The 23,947-nt window shown below is 35.6% G+C and overlaps 2 protein-coding genes across 3 annotated transcripts in view; one reads left to right on the top strand and one right to left on the bottom strand.

The window, feature by feature from the left end:
* Positions 1-13,284, top strand: part of THOC1 (THO complex 1) — a 54,641-nt gene extending 41,357 nt beyond the window's left edge. The window contains exons 13-21 of the mRNA XM_038543697.1: positions 563-629; positions 828-878; positions 970-1,040; positions 1,415-1,510; positions 2,085-2,150; positions 8,285-8,368; positions 11,175-11,322; positions 12,074-12,149; positions 12,863-13,284. Of these exons, the coding sequence (XP_038399625.1) occupies positions 563-629; positions 828-878; positions 970-1,040; positions 1,415-1,510; positions 2,085-2,150; positions 8,285-8,368; positions 11,175-11,322; positions 12,074-12,149; positions 12,863-13,158 (955 nt within the window). The 3' untranslated portion in view covers positions 13,159-13,284. The remainder of the gene's footprint in view (positions 1-562; positions 630-827; positions 879-969; positions 1,041-1,414; positions 1,511-2,084; positions 2,151-8,284; positions 8,369-11,174; positions 11,323-12,073; positions 12,150-12,862) is intronic.
* A 2,183-nt stretch (positions 13,285-15,467) lies between these two features.
* Positions 15,468-23,947, bottom strand: part of USP14 (ubiquitin specific peptidase 14) — a 44,725-nt gene continuing 36,245 nt past the window's right edge. For both annotated transcript variants that reach the window (XM_038543698.1, XM_038543699.1), the window contains 6 exons: positions 22,674-22,739; positions 22,428-22,520; positions 21,288-21,416; positions 17,350-17,410; positions 16,874-16,981; positions 15,468-16,234 (listed from right to left, as the gene is read on the bottom strand). In XM_038543698.1, coding sequence (XP_038399626.1) covers positions 16,083-16,234; positions 16,874-16,981; positions 17,350-17,410; positions 21,288-21,416; positions 22,428-22,520; positions 22,674-22,739 — 609 coding nt within the window. In that variant the 3' untranslated portion in view covers positions 15,468-16,082. The remainder of the gene's footprint in view (positions 16,235-16,873; positions 16,982-17,349; positions 17,411-21,287; positions 21,417-22,427; positions 22,521-22,673; positions 22,740-23,947) is intronic.

The following is a 23,947-nucleotide window of genomic DNA, read 5'->3' as shown; positions in this document are numbered from 1 at the left end:
TGCATCTAAAGTGCTCAGATTCCTGGCACAGTAGTCTATCACTATTTATTGACTAACTATAAGATCACCAAGTATCACTATATATTGGTGCATAGTGAGAGCTGAATTAATGGCACCCATTAACATTTTGGGTCTGCCTTCAACCTTCACTAAGATTTAGGGGGTTTTATTCATTATGTTTTGATTGCCTTTTAAAGGAATGTAGCATGCTTTATCTGAATGTGCAGCATGGAGAGGAATAGGTTAATATTCTCAGAGGTTTTCATTCAACATTAAATTTCTTATTTTAGGAAACATTCATTGCTCTGTTCATAGTTAATCAACTTGATGGAGTGTCCTCCCTTATATACCTTCGTGTCTTCAATTCTAGCCATCTTAAATGAAGTGCAAGAATTTTCTCTTATAATCCTCTTGTGATTGTTCTTAGTAATTTTTTACACTATTTTCAGTATGGTTAACTTACCTGTTACATGCCTTGGGTTTTTATAAGATAGTATATAAGCCTTAAAATTGAGTATACATTACTGTAACTCAAGCATGCTTTTATTGCTTTGTTCCCTAGTTCAAACTATGTTTTAACTGATGAGCAATCACTCTGGATTGAAGATACTACAAAATCAGTTTATCAAGTAAGTTCAACATGCAACAAACCCATGATTGAACAAAATGGAAATTTAGAATTTTCTTTGTTTCAGCCCCAAATAGGAAAATAAGGATAAAGTTAAGCTCAGGTACAAGACCACAAACACTTCTTGGTCCTCTGCCTACAAACCACTCCTAAGATGCAGAAAGTTGTTGAAAGCTTAGTATATTCTTTCTAATCACAGCTACTATCTGAAAACCCCCCCGATGGAGAAAGATTTTCAAAGATGGTAGAGGTATGTGTTTTATATTTACATAGTCTTCTTAGCACCAAATAGAATTTCAAAGGCCTTCATTATATAAATGTAATTTCTTTGTTTTTCTCAGCATATATTAAACACTGAAGAAAACTGGAACTCATGGAAAAATGAAGGCTGCCCAAGTTTTGTGAAAGAAAGGTAAATATATACTCATCTCAAACACTATGAAAAGAAAGGCATTTCAAAATATAGTTTGACATTATTTTGCATTATGTACAGATAGTATGTATTTCATATAAACTGAACTCTATAAGAATATAGCCATTTTGATTTACTTCTAGTCGTCTTTCAGATTCCTTGTCATTAAGTTCCCAGAACAAATTAATCTATTATTCCTGAAAAAATGCCATTTGTCCCCTAGTTGTGGCATTTTTGTCTCCTATCTGATGAGTGTTCTATAATAAGAGGAAGCTTTTATGTTTTTATAGGAAAAAACAATAATTTTCTTTCACATTAAACACTTGTTATGTATGCTCTCCATTTGTAATTCCAGTGTGTTTTATTCACCACAGAACATCAGACACCAAGCCAACAAGAGTAGCTCGAAAGAGAACGGCACCAGAGGACTTTCTAGGGAAAGGACCCAACAAAAAGATTCTGATGGGAAAGTAGGTTAACCTGTCTCTTCCATATGTGGGATGGTATTGGTTTTTTTTATATATATATTTTGAAGATGTTACTGTAAGATCTCTCCAGTTTCTGTGTTTTTTCAAGTTTTTTTGTGTTTGGCACATACATAGATGACTAAAATGGATCACACACTCTCAATCTCGAGGGCCCATTACCTGGATTCATGCAGATACATAAACTTCCATTTTGTCTCTCGCTTCCCAAATCCTTGGCTCTAGTCTGTGCCATTTTTTCCATGTTACAGATAATACAATCACTGTTAGATTGATTGAGCTCACTTCAATTTCTGCAAGGTACCATGATCCTTCAGGTTCTATTACCTTCCAGTTAATTACTCATTGCTTTATACTTGCTTGAATATTTTTAGAAAGAACAAATGACTGTTATCATTTAATATAGCTATCTAGAAAATTTGCATAATACCAAAAATTAATGAATGAAAACTCATCTTGTCACCACCTAAAAATTCACTAATTAAGTATTTTTACAACTTTAAGGCATATGAGGATGATGTCCATTAAAAATGTATTTATTTATGTGTCTCTTTTGTAGTGAGGAGTTAACAAGGCTTTGGAATCTCTGTCCTGATAATATGGAAGCCTGCAAATCAGAAACAAGGCAAGTTTAAAATGTTTCACATGAGGTACTGCTTTTCTCAAATGTTTTAAGTGAGTGAAATTAATTTATTGTGATTGACTTTGGCATAGCAGAATATGGCTTCCCACAATGAAACACCTAGAAGTGCTGATAAAATAGTTTTAGAAATCACAAGGAAGTACAAATTTACAAAAGAAGAGGGAACTGAAAACGAAAGCATGAGCCAATATGGTTGCTTCTAGCTGGGAAGCTTGCAGAGGATTCTCACTTTGGGGAACCAGGGAACTTAGGTTTAAGAGCCACAAAAGGACAGAAGGGAAGACCTTCAGCCTGCACAGATTTGTAACTGAGTCTCCTTTGAGTAAAGCTGGGGCCCTTGAAGCACTGCACTAGATATAAAAAGAAGAGCAGATTGGGGAGGAGGGACTTGCTCAGTGGCATAGGAAATAACTTGCCCATTTCTACCTGAGGTGTGAGTAAAAAGGAAAAAGGACAGCTGGGGAAATTATAACTACAAGTCTGCTGTCACACAGTCCTGTAGTTTAAATTTATCCTACCAGCAGTGTAAAGGAACCCCCCTAACTAAAGAGGTGAATTCAGATGTCTCAGTCTGATGATACAAAGCTTTCTGAGGTCACATGTTCAATCTAAGCCACACAAGGATCCTACAGATAAAAGTCTGAAGATAGTCAACCTTCTGAACTTAATAATCCACCACAAGAAAGAATCAGCAGATAGGACAAACAAAACAGACAACAGAAGTTAGACAACAGCTTCTGATAATAAAACCCATCAAGTAAAGATAGCTTAAAATAAGTATATTTAAGATAGTTAAAGGCATAAAAGAAGGAATTGGAAATTTTAAAAAGGAATAGCATACTCTAAAAGGACCAAGGAAATTAAAAAAAAAAAAATTCTAGCAATGAGAAAATATAATCATTGAAATTATAAGACTTAATAGGCATGTTAAATAGCAGACTGGATATAGGTGCATATTAGAATTAATGAATAAGAAATCACCCAGAAAGCAGTCAGAGGGATCGAGAGTTAGAAAATATGAGTTGAGAGTAAAGAACCACAGAATGAGGGAATAGAGAGCAAGAAAGAGATAATGAACTCAGAACTGAGAATAGGCATAAATTCTTAGGTTCAAGAAAAACAAATTTTAAGTAGGATAAACAATAAATCTGTATCTCTACACATTGTTGTAGAGTCACCAAAGAGAAAAACCAGACTACTTGCAAAACAAAATCAGACAGCCAACTGTAAGAACAAAAGAAACCAGAAAATTGGAATGATAGCTCTTCACAGTGTTATGAGAAAGTGTCAAGTAACAAGTTGGTGGATGAATCAGGAGTTATTGTGAAATAAAGTTATTTTCAGATTAAAACCATGAAAATCTATTATCAGCAGTACTTACTGAAGCTGTCAAAGAAATTGAACCCAGAAACACAGTAAATTGCAAGAAACATTGCTATTCAAGACACTGATAAACATGAATAAATCTCATCAAGAATTTCCTATATAAAGTGGTATTAATTACTAATTGGAGATTATTTTAAAAGGTAAAAACTAAATATTTGATAAAAGTAACATAATACAGTGAATGATCAGAATTAAAGAATGTTAGAGATGAAGACAGAGATAACAACTTTAAATAAAGCATGCTTGGGGCAGCCCGGGTGGCTCAGAGGTTTAGCGCCACCTTCAGCCCAGGGCGTGATCCTGGAGACATGGGGTCAAGTCCCATGTCAGGCCCCCTGCATGGAGTCGGCTTCTCCCTCTGCCTGTGTCTCTGCCTCTCTATGTCTCTCATGAATAAATAAGTAAAATCTTTTTTAAAAAAAATAAATAATAAATCATGCTTGCTAAAGTATGTAAAAGAAATAGAATATATAGAAAATATATAACTTTCAAATGAGTGGAGGATAAAAGAATATAAGAAAATTCATGCAATCAAAAATAGGCAAGATAAACACACATAAGAAACAAGTAATAGAACATTGAGGCACCTGGGTGGCTCAGGTCATGATCCAGGAGACCAGGGATCGATCCCCTACTTCGGGCTCCCTACTCAGCAGGGAGTCCGATTGTACCTCTCCCTCTGCTCCTTCCTCCTGCTCATGTGTGCACACGTACCACGCCTCCTCAAATAAATAAAATCTTTTAAAAAAAGTAATGGAACACATAAAACAATATAGTTAAAAATAAATGGAAATGGACTTTCTAGTTCAAAGATGGAAGCTGGTATTGTCTTTTAAAAGTCCTTCTATATGTTATTTATTTATTTATTTATTTATTTATTTATATTTTTTATATATGTTATTTATAAGAAACACTTTCAAAATAAGGATATGGAAAGGTTGAAACTAATATATATATATTAAAACATATATATATGAAGAATAGTTATACTGATATCTGTCAGAAGAATCTTAAAGCCGAAAGCATTAAAAATAAAGATAATTATTGCATAAAGATACAAGAAAAAAAATGGAGCAGAAATATATATATATTCTAAACCTTGTTTCTAAAGGATATAGTCTCAAAAAACTGACAATTAGAATGAGAAATTAACCAATCCAACATTTTGACAGTTTTCACACTTCTGCAAAATGTTTTACTAGAATTTTGACACTAAATACTTTAAGAAAAAAAAAATACTTTAAGTATTTAATAAGTTCAGTCAAAAAAAGTTAGGGTTTAACAAGACGATTAACAGGCTTTAGGCTTACAGAAAACACAAATGCATTTAAATTAATACATGAATAACAATATATTTAAAGAACTTTCAGGTACTTATTTTAAATAACTTCAGAATCAAAGAAGAAATCATAATGTAAATTAGAAAACATAGAATTAATGACAAGGAATTAGGGGCTTAAGCTTTTGAGAAATAGAAAACTTATGACCTTAAATGTCTATAAATTTAACTCAAAGTTAACTGAAAATTAAGAATCCAGCACTGAACCCCAATGTTTATAGCAGACTAGCCAAATTATAGAAAGAGCCCAAATACTCATCAACTGATGAATAAAATATGGGGTGGGTGGGTGTGAATCTTTATCTATAATAGAATATTATTCAGCCATAAAAAATGAAATCGTGCCATTTGCAACAATATGGATGGAGCTAAGCATGTAATATGCTAAGCAAACTAAGTAGTCAGAGAAAGACAAATACCATATGATTTCATTCATATGTAGAATTTAAGAAACAAAATGAATGTGGTGGTGGAAACAAAAAGAGGCAAACCAGGAACACACTCTTAACCATAGAGAACAAATTGAAGGTTACCAGAGAGGAGGTGGGTGGCAGGATGCTTTGAATGGGTAATCGGGATTAAGGAGGATATTTGTGATGAGCACGGGGTGATGTATGGAAGTATTAAATCACTAGATTCTACACCAGAAACTTAATATTACACTGTATATTAACTAACTTAAAACTCTTTTAAAAAGAATCTAACACTGGACCAAGTGAATTGCAAAGAATGTAAAAAAAAAACAAAAAAAAACTAGAAATTGGTTAAGATAGTAAATAATAGCATCAACAAAATGAAACAATTTTTTTAAAGACTAGGAAAATTTTTAAAGCTCCAGCAAGTTGATTGATAAATTTAGATCCTTGCCAAATCTGAGAAAAAGTCAACCCAATAGAAAAATGTACAAAGTGATAGCTTCAAAAGCAGAAACTAATAAATCTAAGAAAAAATACCAAACATCAGTAAAATCAGATTAAAAACGACAGCAGGCAGTTTCATAGCCAAGAAACTCAATAATTTAAGCAGCCCCGGTGGCTCAGCGGTTTAGCACCACCTTTAGCCCAGGGCCTGATCCTGGAGACCCAGGATCAAGTCCCACATCGGGCTCCCTGCATGGAGCCTGCTTCTCCCTCTGTCTGTGTCTCTGCCTCTCTCTGTGTGTGACTATCATAAAAAAAATAATAATAATAATTAAAAAAAAAAAGGCAGTTTCATAGCCAAGAAACTCAATCATTTAAGTGTAAGATTTTGTATGAATTGTGGGTAAAAAGAATTGCCACTGCTGCTGGTGGGACCCTAAATTGGTACAGCTACTTTTGAAAACAATTTGGCAGTAACTAAAAGTTACAGATGTGCATACCCTCTGTCCGACAGTTCACTCCTGGAATGGTTGATCTTAAAGTAGTTCTTTTAAAACTTTAGGTTGAGAATCAGTGATTTGTGAAGTCAGTTTAGTAGCTGCCACCAGCTTTTTTTTTTTTTAGTGAAATAGAAAATATATTTTTGTGAAACATTAGCTTTTCTTACATACACACATACATTTATGTGTGTATTGGGTTATAATAAAAATTAATTTTTTACTATGGGTTATAGGGATAGTTTGAAGACCATAGTGTCTAAAGAAACTAGTTCACATACACAAATGAGACAGGTACAAGAATGTGCGTTTAGCAGTGTCATAGCAAAAATGGGGAAACCACCTGAATATCAAAGGGAGAATGGATGATGTGTGACATGTTCGTGTAGCAAACTGCTATACATCGGGCACTAGAATGAGGTTGCATGAGGACTACTGCATCAGACCTCCATCAGAAAAAATCAGGGTCGGGCAACCCTGGTGGCTTAGCGGTTTAGCGCTGCTTGCAGCCCGGGGTGTGATCCTGGAGACCCGGGATCGAGTTCTGAGTCGGGCTCCCTGCGTGGAGCCTGCTTCTCCCTCTGCCTGTGTCTCTGCCCCTCTCTCTCTCTCTCTCTCTCTCTCTCTGTGTGTGTGTGTCTCTATGAATAAATAAATAAAATCTTAAAAAAAAAAAAAGAAAAAGAAAAATCAGGGTTGTAGGTTACAAGCAGGGTCCCATTATAAAAGTTTGAGAAACTTTCAAACTGTATATGCTCCATTAAAAAAAAAAAAAAAAAAAAAAAAACAGGAGTGAGAAGTAACAAATTCTGAAGAGTGGCCACCTCTGGGGAAAGAGAATGAGATCAGAGAGGAGTGCACAGGCACCCTGAGTTGTATTTGTAGTGTTTGTAAAAGTCAGATATGGCAACGCCTGGGAGGTTCATTCCATTTAGTCATGATTGTTCATGGTCTACAGTTGAACCTTGAACAATGCAGGGGTTAGGGGTGCCAACACCGCACAGTGAAAAATGCACAAGTAACTTTTGATTGCCCAAAAATGTTAGTAGCCTGCTATTGATTGGAAGCCTTACTGTAACATAAATGAGTGATGAACACATTTTGTATATGTATTATATGCTGTTTTCTTACAGTGAAGGAAGCTGGAGAAAAAATATTAAAATCATAAGAAAAAATAGATTTAGTGTACTTTATTTATCGAAAATAAATTCAAATAAGTGGACCCGCACAGTTCAAGCTCGCAGCGTATAAGGGTCAGCTATACAGTAATTTTTAATCTAATGAATGGTTCCAAGCACTTATCAGTGATAGTCTGGGATTTCAGTGTCTCCCTTGCTTTGTCTAGGGGGACACATACAAGACTGGTAAACTCCAAGGAAACCTTCAAGGCCTGTCATAATTACTAGTTAAGAGAGCGTGTTATTATACTGAAAGTTAGTAAGATTGTGTGATTTTTCCTGACAGAGCCCATTTTTCTAGTTTTAGTCAAAGATGTCTTCTAATCAGACCCTTGGATCATACTCATTTGCTTGACTAGCAAAAGCTTATTTCTAAAACCAAATTCCAGAAAGATGCAATTAAAAACCAACCATGCTCTCATGGGAAATACCTAAAATAAGCTTACAGGTAAACTCTAAATTTCAATATGGTCTGGTTATTCGTCTGGATTTTATTAATTCTGGTTTAAGGAAAAAGCACCTTTGGATGTGGACATTGGATATGAAACTTTCCTCCTTGCCGGGGAAATTCAAATGTTCTGAAATCCCTGGCCACCCCTGGACCGTTAACATTGCAGTCGAGTCCAGTGACTGCTGCGTTACAGGGAGTGAAGTATGTGAGGGTGTAGTACCACACTGCCCCTCTTTGTTGTCCTCTTGGAGTTCAATTTTGAGTCCTTTACCTCCTTTAAAAATCTGAGTTCCTAAAGTGTAACTAACGCAAGTGTCGGTGATATCAGAATCTTTCATTGCCACCATTTTAGGAGTAGTTATTAAGAACACACGTGGTCCTCACTAGTTCTTTTTTAACACCCAGGGAATACATGCCGACTTTGGAAGAATTCTTTGAAGAAGCCATTGAACAGGCAGACCCTGAAAACATGGTTGAAAATGAATACAAGTAAGTCGTGCTTCTTCCGTGCTAACATTCTACAGTAATCTCTTTAGGGACTGTACGTACACTAGGACACTAGTTAAGGGAGACCACTGATACGCAGGTACCAGGTCCACATCAGCACACATCCCTGATTCCGTGACCACGCCTACTGAGTAACAGGACAGAGGATCACACTTGTTTCCCCTTGGGCCTCTACCTCCCTCCCAGGATCCTCTTTTCCCCTTCCAATCAGTGTCTCCCGAGACACATTGATAACCATTGCCTGCATTTCCTCACCTTCCATTTCCTTGTCAGCTCACTGCTGCTGGGTGGTCTCCTTGTCCCTCCACTGAAATAGTACTTGTCAAGGTCACCGGATCTTTTATCGACCTCCCAGCAGCAGTCACCATTTGTCTCTCCTTCCTTAGATAATGTGTTCTTCTCGTGTTCTTTTCTTGACATCCACCAAACCACACTCCTGCCTCACTGCATCTCAGTTGACTCCCCCTCCTCGCCTAAGTCAGAGTTTGGAGTAACTTCAGGACTGAATTTCAGCTTTTTCATCTACTCTTTTAGGCAACACACAGCTCTGTGGTTTTAAAGATTTTTTTTTTTAAGTTTCATTTATTAATTTATTTTAGAGAATTTGTGCAAGCAGGGGTAGGGGGTGAAGGGGAGGGGCAGAGGGAGAGAACTTCAAGAAGATTCCATGCTGTGGGGAGAACCTGATGTGGGGCTTGATCTCACAACTCTTGAGATCATGACCTGAGCAGAAACCAACAGTCAGGTGCTCACTCAGCTGAGCCACCCATGCACCCTAGCCCCATGGTTTTAAATAGGCTTTTGGTGTCTCTTGTAAGGGCAAGGGCCCTCTTGTCTGCCTGGGTTCCAATCCCAAGACACTGTGACACTTACTGGCTAGCCTGCTAGGGCTTCTGTAACCCCTCTCTGCTTGTTTCTTCACTGCTAAATAGTAATAATATCCATTTCACAGGGTTATTCTGAGGATTAAATAAGATGGTTCACTTTGAAACATACAGGACGTGTAGTTAGCACAGTTGTGTGACCTTATGACAAGTTAGGAGTTAAAATTACCATGATGTCTTAACTAGTAATGTTCTGTTCTCCAGCATGAGAATTGTGATCTTTAAACTCGCAAGTCTGATCTCCTCTTAAACTCTTCCAGTGATTGCCAGTTAAAATTAGGATGAATCCAACCAGAGCCAAAAAGATCTCAATCTGACTGCTGCCTACCCCTCCAACAATATCTCCTCTTTGCAATTTTCTCTCTGCTTCAACTACACCAGCCAGGTTTCTCAACTCAAAGGTCTTTACACCTTAGGACCTTTGCACTGGCTATTCTTTTTGCTTAAAATTTCTCCCCAAACTGTTCATGTGGTACAGGCTCACTTCAGATACGACCTCAGGACAGTCTTCATGGCCCAGAAGCCCCTCCCTTTCTGAAATTGTTTCTTGTGGTGTTCTTCTCCTTACCGCTCTGTGAAATCCTTATATCTTGTTTATCAATAATGATGCTTGCCAACACATTCCACATTCACTGTCAGGTACTCCCCTAGGCATTTACCATATATATGTCTAAGGTAGAAATTGTTATCTCCATTTTACAGTTAAAATGAGGCAGAGGGTGAATCATGTATTGAAGTTCTTATCTAGTAAATGGCAGAGCTAGGAAACCACTCTGGCCTCAGGGCCCTGCTCTTAATTCCAAGATTGTCACATCTTGAGTGTTCAGGGTATCCCTAACGTCTGAGTGCCCAGCTCAACAAGTACTTGTTGAATGAATGAATGAGATAGTCCTCCACAAACCTTGGTTTAAGGACCCGAATGAGATGGATTTCTGGAGAGTAAGTTTGTAACTGGCAGGGAATTTTGAAAACGCTTAAAAGATTGAAATTGCTTAAATGGAAATGTGTCAGAGAGGTAGGCTGGTTAGCTGATGAGTACCATGACATCAGTTTGGCAAGACAAGAGTGTAGGAGTAGTTTTTCAAGTACCAGCACACATTAAAAGTAGAGGCTCATTTATAAGATTTATATAAATAAATCAGGTTGCTACTCTTAAGAACTTGGGGGGGATCTTTCAGAAGACTTGCGAAAACTCAGAAGAAATCTGTGCTCTGGATTCTTCTGTAGCTTGACTGGTTCTGGAACATTACCTTTAGAATTTGTGAGGTGTCCATTTCTCACTTGTGTACCCCCTAGTGCTGTGCTTCATTTAGGAACAGTTCATGGATTCTGTCATCACTGCTTTACTCTGTTGGCTTTTTGATGTTTCCCTTTTAGTTTTGGAGCCATTTTTATTCATGGAGTTTGGTATTAAGCAAATTAAACAGATGTTCTATAGATGGAAAATGATGTATTGATTGGATTAATATGGTCCAAGCTCAGTGCTGAATTTATAAAATACTCTGAAATTCACACTTGCCAGTGGCATTGCCAGTATGGATATCAACTCACTGAATATAGGAAACCGATTATTTTTTTCTAAATAGGTAGATGATTACTGTCTTGCACATAGAACATCTAGATAGTACCACATACAAACGGACTTAAAAGTAAAACTTTTCAAGTGTGTTTGCTGCATGTGAACCTGCTTTGTCAGATTCTGCTGGTTTCTAGTATTATAAGTGTACTGCATTCTGAGAGGTTCTTTAGGAGTGAGATCAGAATGAAAAGAATGGTGCGCCTTCAGCTACTTAAGAGTATAGAATGTCACATGATAAAGTTACATTAACTAGAAGGCATATAGAAATAAAAAAACAAAAATAAAATAAAAAACCGTAATACAAGATTGACATTTCTTTTCATAGAGCTGTGAACAATTCAAATTATGGTTGGAGAGCCCTGAGACTATTAGCACGAAGAAGCCCTCACTTCTTCCAGCCAACCAACCAGCAGTTTAAAAGTTTGCCAGAATATCTTGAAAACATGGTAATAAAGCTAGCAAAGGAATTACCAGTAAGTAATATATATAAATCAATGTTTTCATATTCTTTACCTGTTATTTAAAACTACTATCGCTAAGAATCTGAATGTACAGTTTATCATGTGGGAAAAAAAATCCTCTGCAAACCTCCATGTTTAAGAATAAGAAAAAAATGCATTTGAGTATACATTTCTAGGAAGTACATAAAGTAAGTGATAAAGTAACTTAAACTATATGCTCTATAAAAAGTTTATTAAAGCCCACAGTACTTTGGTTAAACAGTTATCCCACTTGTAAACTCAGACTTGAATTTTTTTGCCAATGCATTGTCTTTTTATCAAAAGGAATCTACAACAGGTAGCAGTAGGCATCTTAGCCTATCCTTCTACTCTGCTCTCTTTTCCAATACAGTTTTCTCATTGTTTACTATAAAATGGTCATAACTATACTATAAAATGACTCAAAAATTTTAAGAACCTGGTTGCTCCCTATTTTTCTCCAGCCCTTTGTTACCATATACTACATATTTCCAAATCGTCTTACCGTACCTTACTGGCTACCTTTTTCCCATGTGTGGGGGAAGGGGAGTCTTTCCCATCCACTCCTTCTCCAGGTTAACACCATCCCATTTGTGATCCTTACCTGACGTTCACATTTAACATGCTCAAGGGTAAAGTGCTGGGCCCTCTGTGGGTAATCTCAACCACTCATGTCTAAACCAAAAGTATCCCAATTATTTTACAAGTCGGCATTCTTTTTAAACATTCTTCTTCCTCATTTTAGCCTCCTTCTGAAGAAATAAAAACAGGTGAGGATGAAGATGAGGAAGATAATGATGCTTTACTGAAGGAAAATGAAAGTAAGAATTGAATTTTCTTGGCTCTTTTACAAAATTGGAAAAGATTGGGGTTCTTTGTTGAGAGGTACGTTATTTGATCTACTTCTCAACTTCTACCATTTATCTCAACTGTTTCTTATAGTGAGGAATTTTTAAATACATTTTATGCAGTACAATTTGGAAGTGATGGGAAGGAAAGTACTTATATTTGAAAGAAACTCACCCTTTAATTAGGGGAATGGGGGTGGCAATTAGAAGGGAGCAGCTGCTTCATAATTAACAATAGAGGCAGGCAGCAGCTTTGGCTTTAGAAGTATTGATTCAAAAAAAAAAAAAAGTATTGCTTTCCTAGTGATCATGACTATAAAAATAATATTCAACCCATGGAAAATATAGAAAGGCGCTGTTTTCCTTTTAAAATAAAGCTTATGAGGGGCATCTGGGTGGCTCAGTGGTTGAGCATCTGCCTTTGGCTCAGGGTGTGATCCCGGGGTCCAGGGATGGAGTCCTGCATCGGGCTCCCGCAGGAAGTCTGCTTCTCCCTCTGCCTGTGTCTCCACCTCTCTCTCTGTGCCTCTCATGAATAAATAAATAACATCTTAAAAAAAAAAAAAAAAGCTTATGAACGGTAATTAATAGTTTAGTGGCTCCGTATCTTCTCAGTTCTGTTGTATATTTTGAATTGTACATATCTTTGTGCTTTGTACATAATTGACATTTCCTGTGTTTTCTAGGCCCTGATGTTCGGCGCGACAAACCTGTAACAGGGGAACAGATAGAGGTGTTTGCCAGTAAACTGGGTGAGCAGTGGAAGATCCTGGCTCCCTACTTGGAAATGAAAGACTCAGAAATTAGACAAATTGAGTGTGACAGCGAAGACATGAAGATGAGAGCTAAGCAGCTTCTAGTTGCCTGGCAAGATCAAGAGGGAGTACATGCAACACCTGAGAATCTGATGAACGCACTAAATAAGTCCGGATTAAGTGACCTTGCAGAAAGTCTAACTAATGACAATGAGACAAATAGTTAGCTTCTTTCTTTCTTTCCTTTTTTTTTTTTTTTTTTTTTTATTAAAGCTGTGATAAGATTTTGTTACCAAGCAGCATTTGATAAAGAGGTCCAATGGTTTTGGTAAACAATAAACATTTTTATAACAGTTGTTGTACAGTTGGCTGGTGCTCCAAGAATAACAGAATGCATATTGGCTCTTGATAACTGACTTCAGGGTTTCAGGAGATTTGAGTAGGTTGGGAAAATGGCCAAACTAAAGGTCACAGATTTTTGTTAAAATATTTATAATGAAGCTAGTAAGCAGTTATTTAGGGAGTATGGTGTTTCCTAAAATACACTATGCCAACTTCATTTCCTGCATGCCATTAGTAGTTACAAAATTTAACTTGCTCTTCTGAAAATCCCAGAATGACTTTCTGAAACCATGTGACGAGTCTTCATGCTTTAAAAGCAGAGAATCAGTAAACAATGGTCGATTTCCCAACTGTTTTTACAAGTAGAATTTTATCAGTACACAGCTATGCTGATTCCTTTAAATATCCTCTATGGCTCCTTTCAAGCTACAACAGCAGTTAAGTAGTTGCAAGAAAGACTGTGAAACTTAAAATATTTACTATCCACCCCACCCATTGAAAATGTTTGCCAACCCCCTACTTCAAAAGAAATAGGATAAAGTCTTAAACGTAGTCCTTTTAGCCTTACAGAGATTATAAATAATTTTATAATTATTTATAAACCTCCTAAGTCCTTAAAATTGGGATGCATACTTCTGGGATTGTTGTAGATGAAAGCAGTCTATAAACAGCAAAGCTATGTGTAGTAATGGCTAGAGACTGTACCACCTACTTTTCCCATTCTCACATAAGCATAATTACCCTTCAAGGGCCCTAACATTAGGTCATCATTGTTTTGAATCCTGAAAGGCTGCAAAGTGCATTTTATACTATAAATGTTCTTGCTTGGGCTTAACTTCACAAACTAGTCCACCGGTAATCCAGTACAGCTCTAATATCAAAAGGGCCTCAGTGCTTCATGGCACAGCATATAAGGCACACTCAGGAGTCAAGACATTTTCTTGACCACTCTCCCAAAGACCTTATATGCAAGGCTGAACTCTCAAACAGCCTTGTTTAAAACACTGGTGTTAAGTCCAATTTCTTATACTCAAAAAAAAAATCTTTGGAATAATGCTTATTTGGATCAAATAAAATGAAATCAATTTTTATAACAAAGAATTATAATTTTAAAATTCTAACTCCACAGAAGACATATACTTTGTTCTAAACCTACCTCACTTCATCTAGTAGCTATAACATCCTGCAAATCAGAATTCTAATTGCTAAATTTACATCCTCAAAATTGTTCACACCAAGTAAGACCGTGAATAGAAAATGCAGTCACAAGCATCATAGCAATATCTAAAAATCATTACCCTTCTTATGGTACCCTCTTCCCATTCTATTCTGTACCTTCCCCTCTCATTTAGCTGAAGAAGGTATTTACAGAAAAGTTTCCCTGAAATGCTTATTTTATCCCCTAGCGTTTTCAGAGTTTATCACATTGTTTGAAGTTGAGAGGAAAATGGTCATTATTCTCTAGGAATCTAATAGTTCCAGTGCTGTGCTCTGCAGAGCATGAAAACAGCGTAAGGAGATTTCATGATAATCCCCCAACTTCATTTTATATACCTAACTCAAAATCAGAGACAAATGAGCTCATTTCCTAACGTCTGTCTAGCAATCAAGGCTCTTGAAACAAAAATGAGGAACTAATTAGAGAATGTATTAAAATGTAAGAAACCTACCATAGTGAAACACCACTTACTCTTGGTATTTTTACGATCACTTTAAAAATCACTGCTATTAAATTCTGAGACATGAAGATCTTGAGACGAGAGTAAAAGCATCAACTAAGCCAAGGGAAAGATAGACCAATAAGCATCGTTGCATTCAGCATCCAAAGAATTCTGTTACTTTTACAACTTTATATTTCTTTTAAACAACATAATGTGAGAGGACAGAACATTTTTCAATGGATGCTTAACAGAGTAAAACTAACCACCTGCAGCAACTACGTGATACTAGATAGACCTAAACTTAACCCAAGCTCCAACACTCAGACAAAAGACTTGAGGTCAGAAGCTGTTAGTCCCTCTTTTTTTCTTTTCTTCTTCTTCTTCTTTTTTTTTTTTTTTTTTTATTAAATAGCCTCATATTCTAAAAATAAGCAACCAGAGCTTGTCGACTTCTTTTAAGGTTGATTACTACAAAACCATTGCAAAGTTAAATATACAAACCATAGTACATCAGAGACACACAATAATAAATGTATAATCAAATGTACTATTACTGATCACAATTTATTTTAAAGTCATGAAAAGCCAGCAACAGTCAGGCTGGACAAATACTTGATTGTACCCATGTTTCCATGGGATGTAGGCAGCAGCACTGAGTAACACAATGAGAGCAACACTTACTTCCTTTCCACATCCTGGCAAAATTTTTGTTAGATAAGGCAAAGGATGGGCAGCTATGAATCACCGGTGGTTTGAACCATGCAAGAACAACAACAAAACAAGAGTAATAGGTGTGCAATAAACATCTGATTGCTGAACCCTGGGCTGAAAAAGTCGGAGAAAAATTTATCACAGAAGGTGAAAGGCATTTCAAATCAGAATTTTTAAAAATTAATGCAAGAAATAAGCTTTTTAAAAATGTCTTCCTGCAACCCTTAACAGGGCAGCACAGTCCAAAGGCAATTTTCTTTTTTCTGTAATTTTTTTTTAGGTTGATCCACTAGTGGTCTGCTTTGCCCTCTTTTGTTCCACATGAGAGGGGAAACACATAAAACCACCTAAATATCTTCCTCTACAGCTCTGGATTACACAAATGGTCAACAAATAACATTTATTTCACACCTAAACATAAATAGCTAAAATGAAGATTACTGTTCACTTTCCTCTTCCATTATTTCAACTCTGCGAGGCCCATAGAGTAAAACATATGCTATATGCCAGTCTCCACCACCAGAAAGCCGCAAGATATCCTCTGGTGTCACGATGCTGACCTTATCATCATCAAACTTAATCCATTCATCTAAAGAACAAGAGAAGAAAATTAAATTAACATCATAATGGTTTTCTCAGTTCCATTTCAAGAAAGGCACGGAGTCATTTTGTGCACAGCAGTACTCCATGTGCCATACTAAGTTTTCAAAGTGTAGTCCAGGGACTACTCAGGCTTCAAGACCATTTCAGGAGTCCCATGAAGATCACAATTATTTTCATAACACTACTAAAGCATTATTTGCCTTTATCCCTCATTCTCTCAAGTGTGCTTTGGAAATTTCCAGAAGTCACACGATGTGTGATAACGAGACTAAATATGCAGAAACAGGAGGATCCAGCTGTCTCCTACTAAGCCAAACAAAACAGACGTACAAAAACAAATCAATACTATTTCTTGTTATTTTTTTGTTTTGGAAAATATTGCTATTTATGTGATAAGTAATGGGTTTATTATTGTCGGTTTCCAATGAATTTCTCAGTTTTAATTTCTATTATAGTAAATATTAAGAGAATCCTCAAACAAAAGCTCTTTGTGGACCTCAACAATTAAGAATGTAAAGGGGTTCTGAGACCAGAAAGTTTGAAAACCACTGTGATACAAGATGTGTACTAAATAAACTATTAAAATAATTAACAACTGAAAAAAACAAAACAACAGAATCCTTACCTTGTTTCCTTTTCACCCATGATACGTAATGGCCTGAAGAGCTAGACCTTCCTTGATGTGTTAACACTGCTTGTAAGTCATAGTATCCACAGTTATTGGAGCCAATGTCTAAGGAAAGATGTAAATCCAACAATATCAAACAATGAACAGACATGTGCTTTCTCAAGCTAGGTACCAAGCAAGAAATCTGAAGGTCATCCTAGAGAAGTACTACTTTATTATTAGAATTCAGTAAAATACTACAGTTTAAAGTTAAGGATTTATGGAAGATATTTTAGGAAGTATGATATTCATAGAACTACCTGCTAAAAAGACCAGTCTAATTAAATTGCATTTTAAGAAATCTTTCTTTTTAAAGCATGATATCTGAAATAAATAGGTAAGTGCCAAGACAGTAATTTTACCATACACACACACACACACACACACACACACATATACACGCCAACTCAATTGAAAGAATTTTTTCCACTTACCATCAGCAAAAGAGAAAGGCTCATATTTAACTTCTTTCTGGGGACTACTCTTTTTGTCACTCTGAGGAGAAAACAATTTGATTTTAAATCATGATATTGGAAATCTATATTCTTAGTAAGTATTCATTTCCACAAATCTCTACTGACTACAATGCAAAACACTACCTTATATTTACAATATAACATAGTTAACATAAAACCGTAAACCCAAAGGATCTACACTTCAACAATATACAATATTGTATGTATAGTAACAGACCCTCTGATTATAGGACCAACTATAAGCCACTAAGCCTAGAGCATACCAGTGAATATAACAATACCAATAAACAATGCTGCAGGGTAGAAAGCCCAATGCTATATTTTTACCAAAATACTATCAAACCACATAGGATAAAAAAGAAAGTTACATTAATAAAACAGAAAAGTCAAATTATGGCAACTAACATTAAATCTAAGACATGGCCACCAGCTCAAATGAACTGAATGAACTTAGCTTAAATGAACTGAAATATTTAATTCAGCAAATATTCCCCTAATATTGAAAGAGACATGATTTATCATTTCAGACAAAGATCTTTAGTGGGAATTCCCTGCGTCAACCCATTTAAGTGTGTAACACAAAATTAAACTTATCTAGGCATATGGGCAAAGTTCTTGAAAATTATAATGGTACTGAACAGAATGCAAGTAGTTTAAAGACAGCTGGAGTGACAAGAAGTCAAAGGATCCTACAATTAAAAAAAAAAAAAAACGGCAATTACGACAACCATTCCTTTTTATGTTAAAATCTGACACCTAGAGCAAACAGGTATACAAAGAAAATGATTTTTAAAAAATTGTAGATAAGTCAAATTAGAATTCCATTATTATGTTCAAGCAACCTACAAGGCAATAAAGAAATGAAAAGAAGAACAAAGGAAAAGCAAAACAAAAGATTTAACTAACAAATCAAGTTACATTAAATGTAAATGGTCTAAATACACCAATACGAGATTAACAGGGTATATTAAAAAACATGATCCAACTCTATGCTGTCATTAAGAAACTCTTCAAATACAACAATATAGGCAAATTTAAAGTAAAAGAATACAAAAAGACATCATGCAAACATTAACAAAAACAAAACAGCATTGGCAATAGTAATATCAGAAAAGCAGACTTCAGAGTAAAGAAAATTACCAGGGACAGAGAGGGACATTGCATACTATAAAAGGGTCACTCCATCAAGAATACTTAACAATCCTAGAGGTGTATGCACCAAATAACAGAGCTACAAAACAGGCAAAGCAAAAGCTGACAGAACCGAATGGAGAAACACGTAAGACCACAATTTTAGCTTCCTCACTCCTCTCAAAAAACTGAAAGAAATACCCCACTCCTCACAAAAATAGAACTAGAGACAAAAACAGCATGGTTACAGGAACTGGTTTCTCTCTCTGCCTATATCTCTGCCCCTCTCTCTGTCTCTCTCATGAATAAACAAATAAAAAAAAAAAACTAACAAAAATGGCTAGCACAAGAATATTGACCCCACCAAATTCTGGCAAGAATGCAGAAAGTGGATCAGTCATATACTGCTAACGAGCATCTAAAATGGTAAAGTCTCTATGGACAACCTTTGACAGTTGCTTTAAAAATTAAGTATACAACTACCATACAATCTAGCAATTATATTCCCAGGTATTTATTCCCAGAGAAATGAAAAGTTATGTTTACACTAAAACTGGTACATGAATGTTTGTATCAGCTTTATTCCTAATAAATGAAACTAGAAACAATCCAGCTGTCCTTCAACAGTTGAATGGTTAAGCAAAATACGGTAAACAGGCATACCACTGAATACCATTCAGCAACAAAAAAGAAGGAACTACTATACAAAATGACCTGGGCTAATTTCCAAAGAATTATGCTGAGAAAAGAAAATCCCAAAGTTACATACTATATGATTCCATTTAGATAACTATCTTGAAATGACAAAACTATAGAAATGGAGACCAGGTTAGCATTTGCTAGGAATTGAGGAGGAGGTACAGGGCCAAGGGAAAGTGGGTTTGGCTACAAAGGGGGCAGTATGTGGAATCTTTGTAGTGATGAGTATGTACGGTATCTGGACTGCATCAAAATATCCAAGTTGTGATAATGTACTATTGTTTTGCAAGACATTACCACAGGGGAAACTTGGTAAAAGGTACTTGAATCTCGTCATATTATTTCTTACATGTACATGTGATTCTGTAATTATCTCAAAATACAGTTTAATGTTTAAAAAGAAGTATTTAACATACACACAATAATTTGCAGAAGAATTTAAATTTGATATATAATATCACACTGGAAAGATTTCTAGTTATCAGGAAAAATCTTTTTCATTGTGGGGGGGGGACCAACACAGTTCAGCTGTTACCTTATCTGAACCTAAAATAATACAACTTATTAAACATAAAATTTCCTAAGGTCATGATTTTAGCAGTTGCAGGCATACAAGCTGCACTTATTAAAAGATACAATTTATCACACCTGTCAGAATGGTTAAAATTAACAACACAAGAAACAACATGTGTTGGTGAGAATGCAGAGAAAAGGGGAACCCTTGCCCACTGTTGGTGGGAATGCAAGCTGGTGCAGCAATTCTGGAAAACAATATGGAGGTTCCTCAAAAAGTTAAAAATAAAAAAATAAAAATAAAAAATAAATTTTAAAAAAAAGTTAAAAATAGGGCAGCCAGGTGGCTCAGCGGTTTAGCGCTGCCTTCGGCTCAGGGTGTGATCCTGGAGACCCGGGATCGAGTCCCATGTCAGGCTACCTGCATGGAGCCTGCTTCTCCCTCTGTGTCTCTGCCTCTCTCTCTCTTTCTCTCTCTCTCTCTGTGTGTCTCATGAGTAAATAAATAAAATCTTAAAAAAAAAAAAAAGTTAAAAATAGAACCACCCTATAATCCAGCAATTTGCACTACTAGGTATTTACCCAAAGGATACAAAAAGACAGATTTGAAGGGATACATGCATCCTAGTGTTTATAGCAGCATTATCAACAATAGCCAAACTATGGAAAGAGCCCAAATGTCCACTGACTGATGAATGGATAAAAATGTGCACAACACACACACACACACACACACACACATATATAATGGAGTATTAACCATCAAAATTTTGCCATCTGCAACAACGTGGATGGAGCCAGAGTGTATTATGCTAAACGATGTAAGTTAGTCAGAGAAAGACAAATACCATACAACTTCACTCACATGTGGAATTTAAGAAACAAAACAGATGAACATAGAGGGAGGAGGAATAAATAGAGACAGGGAAACAAACCATAAGAGATTCCTGATGATGGAGAACTAAGAGTTGTTGGAGGGAGGTGGGTGGGGGATGGGCTAGATGGGTGATGAGCATTAAGGAGGACACTTGTTATGATAAGCACTGGGTGTTGTATGTAAGTAATGAATCACTGAATTCTACTGAAAACAATATTGCACTGCATGTTAACTTGAATTTAAATAAAAAATAAATAAAAGATACAACTTATTTGTCATAGCAGGCATAAATGAACCAATACTCTACACCATGAATTCCATCTAAAAATAAAGATAACTCCAAGATTTATAAGGAAAACAATAAAATACACTGAAAATACTAAGCAAGATTTTATGTGAAGTGCTCTCAGGAGGTAAATATAAACAGAATAGAGGCTATAGACTACAGGAGAAAAAATATTAAGCTTACTCTACCATAAAGGGCCCATTTACCATAAGTAGTTCTTTTTCTTATGCTAAAATACATGTAAACTTTGTATATGTGCTAAATAAAATACAGGTTCATCCATTTTTACTAGGGGATTAACAGTAATTACTAAAATATTAACAAAGTAATTGCTGAACACTGATTAAAGATTAAAATATTAAGAGGAGAAAATCAACAATAAGAACCTACTGTCTTTGGCTGCTGATTCACTTTTTTATCTTCTAGATCCTTAAATTTTGATCGAAAAGAGACCATTTTCTCCTGAAGTTCTGGTGTACACAGTTCATACACATCCAACATAAGAGGAAATTTAACATCCTATATACAAACCAAAAAGAAAAAGTAAACATCTTTATAAAGGTAGTTATTTAAAATATCTATCATACCTTTAATGTAATACTTTCATAATTCAAATGAAGTTGAAAACAAAATTTATAAAACTCACTTGGAAATCTATGCAGCTGAAAACATCAAAATGCTTATATTCAATCTGGTCCCAACTTTTGTTCTAAATAATCTCCAGGCCCACTGTGGGGTTTGAATTCATGGCCCTAATATCAAGAGTCACATGCTCTACTGACTGAGCCATCCAGGAGCCCCTGGTCCTAACTTTTTAAGATTAAAAAAAAAAATTCTTTTAACTTTTTTTCCAATATTTTTAAAATCATGACTCCGACCACAGAGGAGTTACCAAAATTTATATGAAAAAGAAGCATTACAGAAATAGTACATCAGGGCACCTGGGTGGGTGGGTCCATTAAGCGTCCAACTCTTAGTTTTAGCTCAAGTTGTAATCTCAGAGTTATGAGATTTCTCTCTCATGTCGGGGATTTTTCTCTCCCTCCCTGTGCCCCTCCCCTGCTTATGTGCACACTCTCTCTCTAAAATAAATAAATAAATAAATCTTTTTTAAAATAAAAAGGTGGGACACCTGGGTGGCTCAGCGGTTTAGCGCCTGCCTTCGGCCCAGGGCGTGATCCTGGGAGTCCCGGGATCGAGTCCCATGTCGGTCTCCCTGCATGGAGCCTGCTTCTCCCTCTGCCTGTGTCTCTGCCTCTCTGTCTCTCATGAATAAATAAATAAAATATAGTTTTAAAAAATGAGAACTGAAACTTCATATTTACATAAATAAAAATTAATAATAAAAAGGAAAATAGATAATTCCAATACATAGTCTTAAGAACCACTTATCTAATGTTAATATATATCTTTCCTACTTAGAGTATTTCAAAAAAAGTCTATCCCTAAATGAAGAAAGAAACCTATTGTAAATTAGGGATTGCCTTCAAAGAATTACAATATTTTATTATACTGAAGTTCGTTACTAACCTTAAGAACTTTAGCATTCACAGATTCCTTCTCTTTATAAAAAAATCGAACCATCTGAATAGTCAAGTAAGCAGGTAGTCGGCTGATCTTGGACTGAGGGGGAAAAAAATGAAAGAAATCCTATCACATGCAAATACCACTCAAGTTTTTAATTCCTTGCTTTGGTAAAAACAGACTGCATAAAATTAACTAACTGGAAATCTTCCATCAAAATGGATTCAATTTCAAAAGGAATGCACAACTTACAGATTTGATATATAAAGCATTTCTTTGCAATGTTGGAGACTGCTTAGTTATTTCTTCCTGGAGTCGCTAAAAAAAAGAACAGAAGACCAAACAATTTTAGTTTTAAAAAATCTTTTTCTGCAACATTTTTTAAATTTTTTTTAAGTAAGCTCTGTACCCAAAGTGGGGCTTGAACTCATAACTTCAAGGATCAAGAGCCCCACGCTCTTCTGACTGACAGCCAGGCAAACCTAGAGTAACACTGTAAGTTCTTTTAAAAACTAGTATTATTTAATAAACAATATATGTCAATGGATTTATACCACTAAAAAATAATCTGAATGAAGACCGTGTAGGAGGCCTCTTAGATATGCCTCAGTTCTTAAAAGGTAGCAAATAATTTACACTGTGGAGTTGATGATCTGACCTTCTGAGGTGTGAACTCCTCAAAATATAAATAATGCTTGAAGTTTTAAACTGTTACCCAAATGTTGCTCAGATTTATACTGTATTTCATATAACATAAAAAAAAGCCTTATGACTTCTACCTATGGATTCTCAGAATACTCATAATGGAGGACAATTATGAGAATGTAGGAAACCCTTGTTCTTTATGCTTTATATATAAAAGCCTTCTAGAGCCAATTATTTTCAAATTTGAGGAAAGTCATCATAGAGAAAACCTGTTAATCTAACAATTATGGAAAAGCTTTTAAACACATACATATCTTAACCATCATGTCTGCCTTTCCATTTTTTACAGCATGTGCAACACTCAGGGAGACAATTATCCCCTCTGGGCATCATATGGAAATGATAATGATAATAACTGCAATCATAGTGCTATTGTTAGAAGTATGTAAGTAAGTATGTGTAAAAAACATGGACAACCATTGGGCATATATTCTATATTCAATAAACATTAGCTACTATTTCTAATATCAAAAGAAAGTACTACTAATGTGCTGTGCTTTGTAAGAATACATAAGAAATTAGAAATAAAAATTTACTGTTAATGTTCACTATAAGCATGTTACTTAATACAATTTCTTTAATTTTTTAAATATTACTAATCACATTATAAAAGGAATCACCATGTAGTTTTTAACATTTAATCGTCTGTTTGGCAGCAAAACGGTAAAGAAATATGGAGCCAAATTACTCTAGAATATTCAGAACAAATGATGATGATAAATGATAATGATAATAAAGCACCTAAAAACGGGCAAGACAATACAATATCTCATAAAAACATGCTTTTCAAGAATGCATATCTGGTGTGATATTACTCATCA

Source organism: Canis lupus, chromosome 7 (assembly GCF_011100685.1).
Source record: "Canis lupus familiaris isolate Mischka breed German Shepherd chromosome 7, alternate assembly UU_Cfam_GSD_1.0, whole genome shotgun sequence".
NCBI classification, from domain to species: domain Eukaryota; kingdom Metazoa; phylum Chordata; class Mammalia; order Carnivora; family Canidae; genus Canis; species Canis lupus.
The sequence above is the reverse complement of the archived record's forward strand: the minus strand, read 5'-3'. Positions and strand labels throughout refer to the sequence as shown.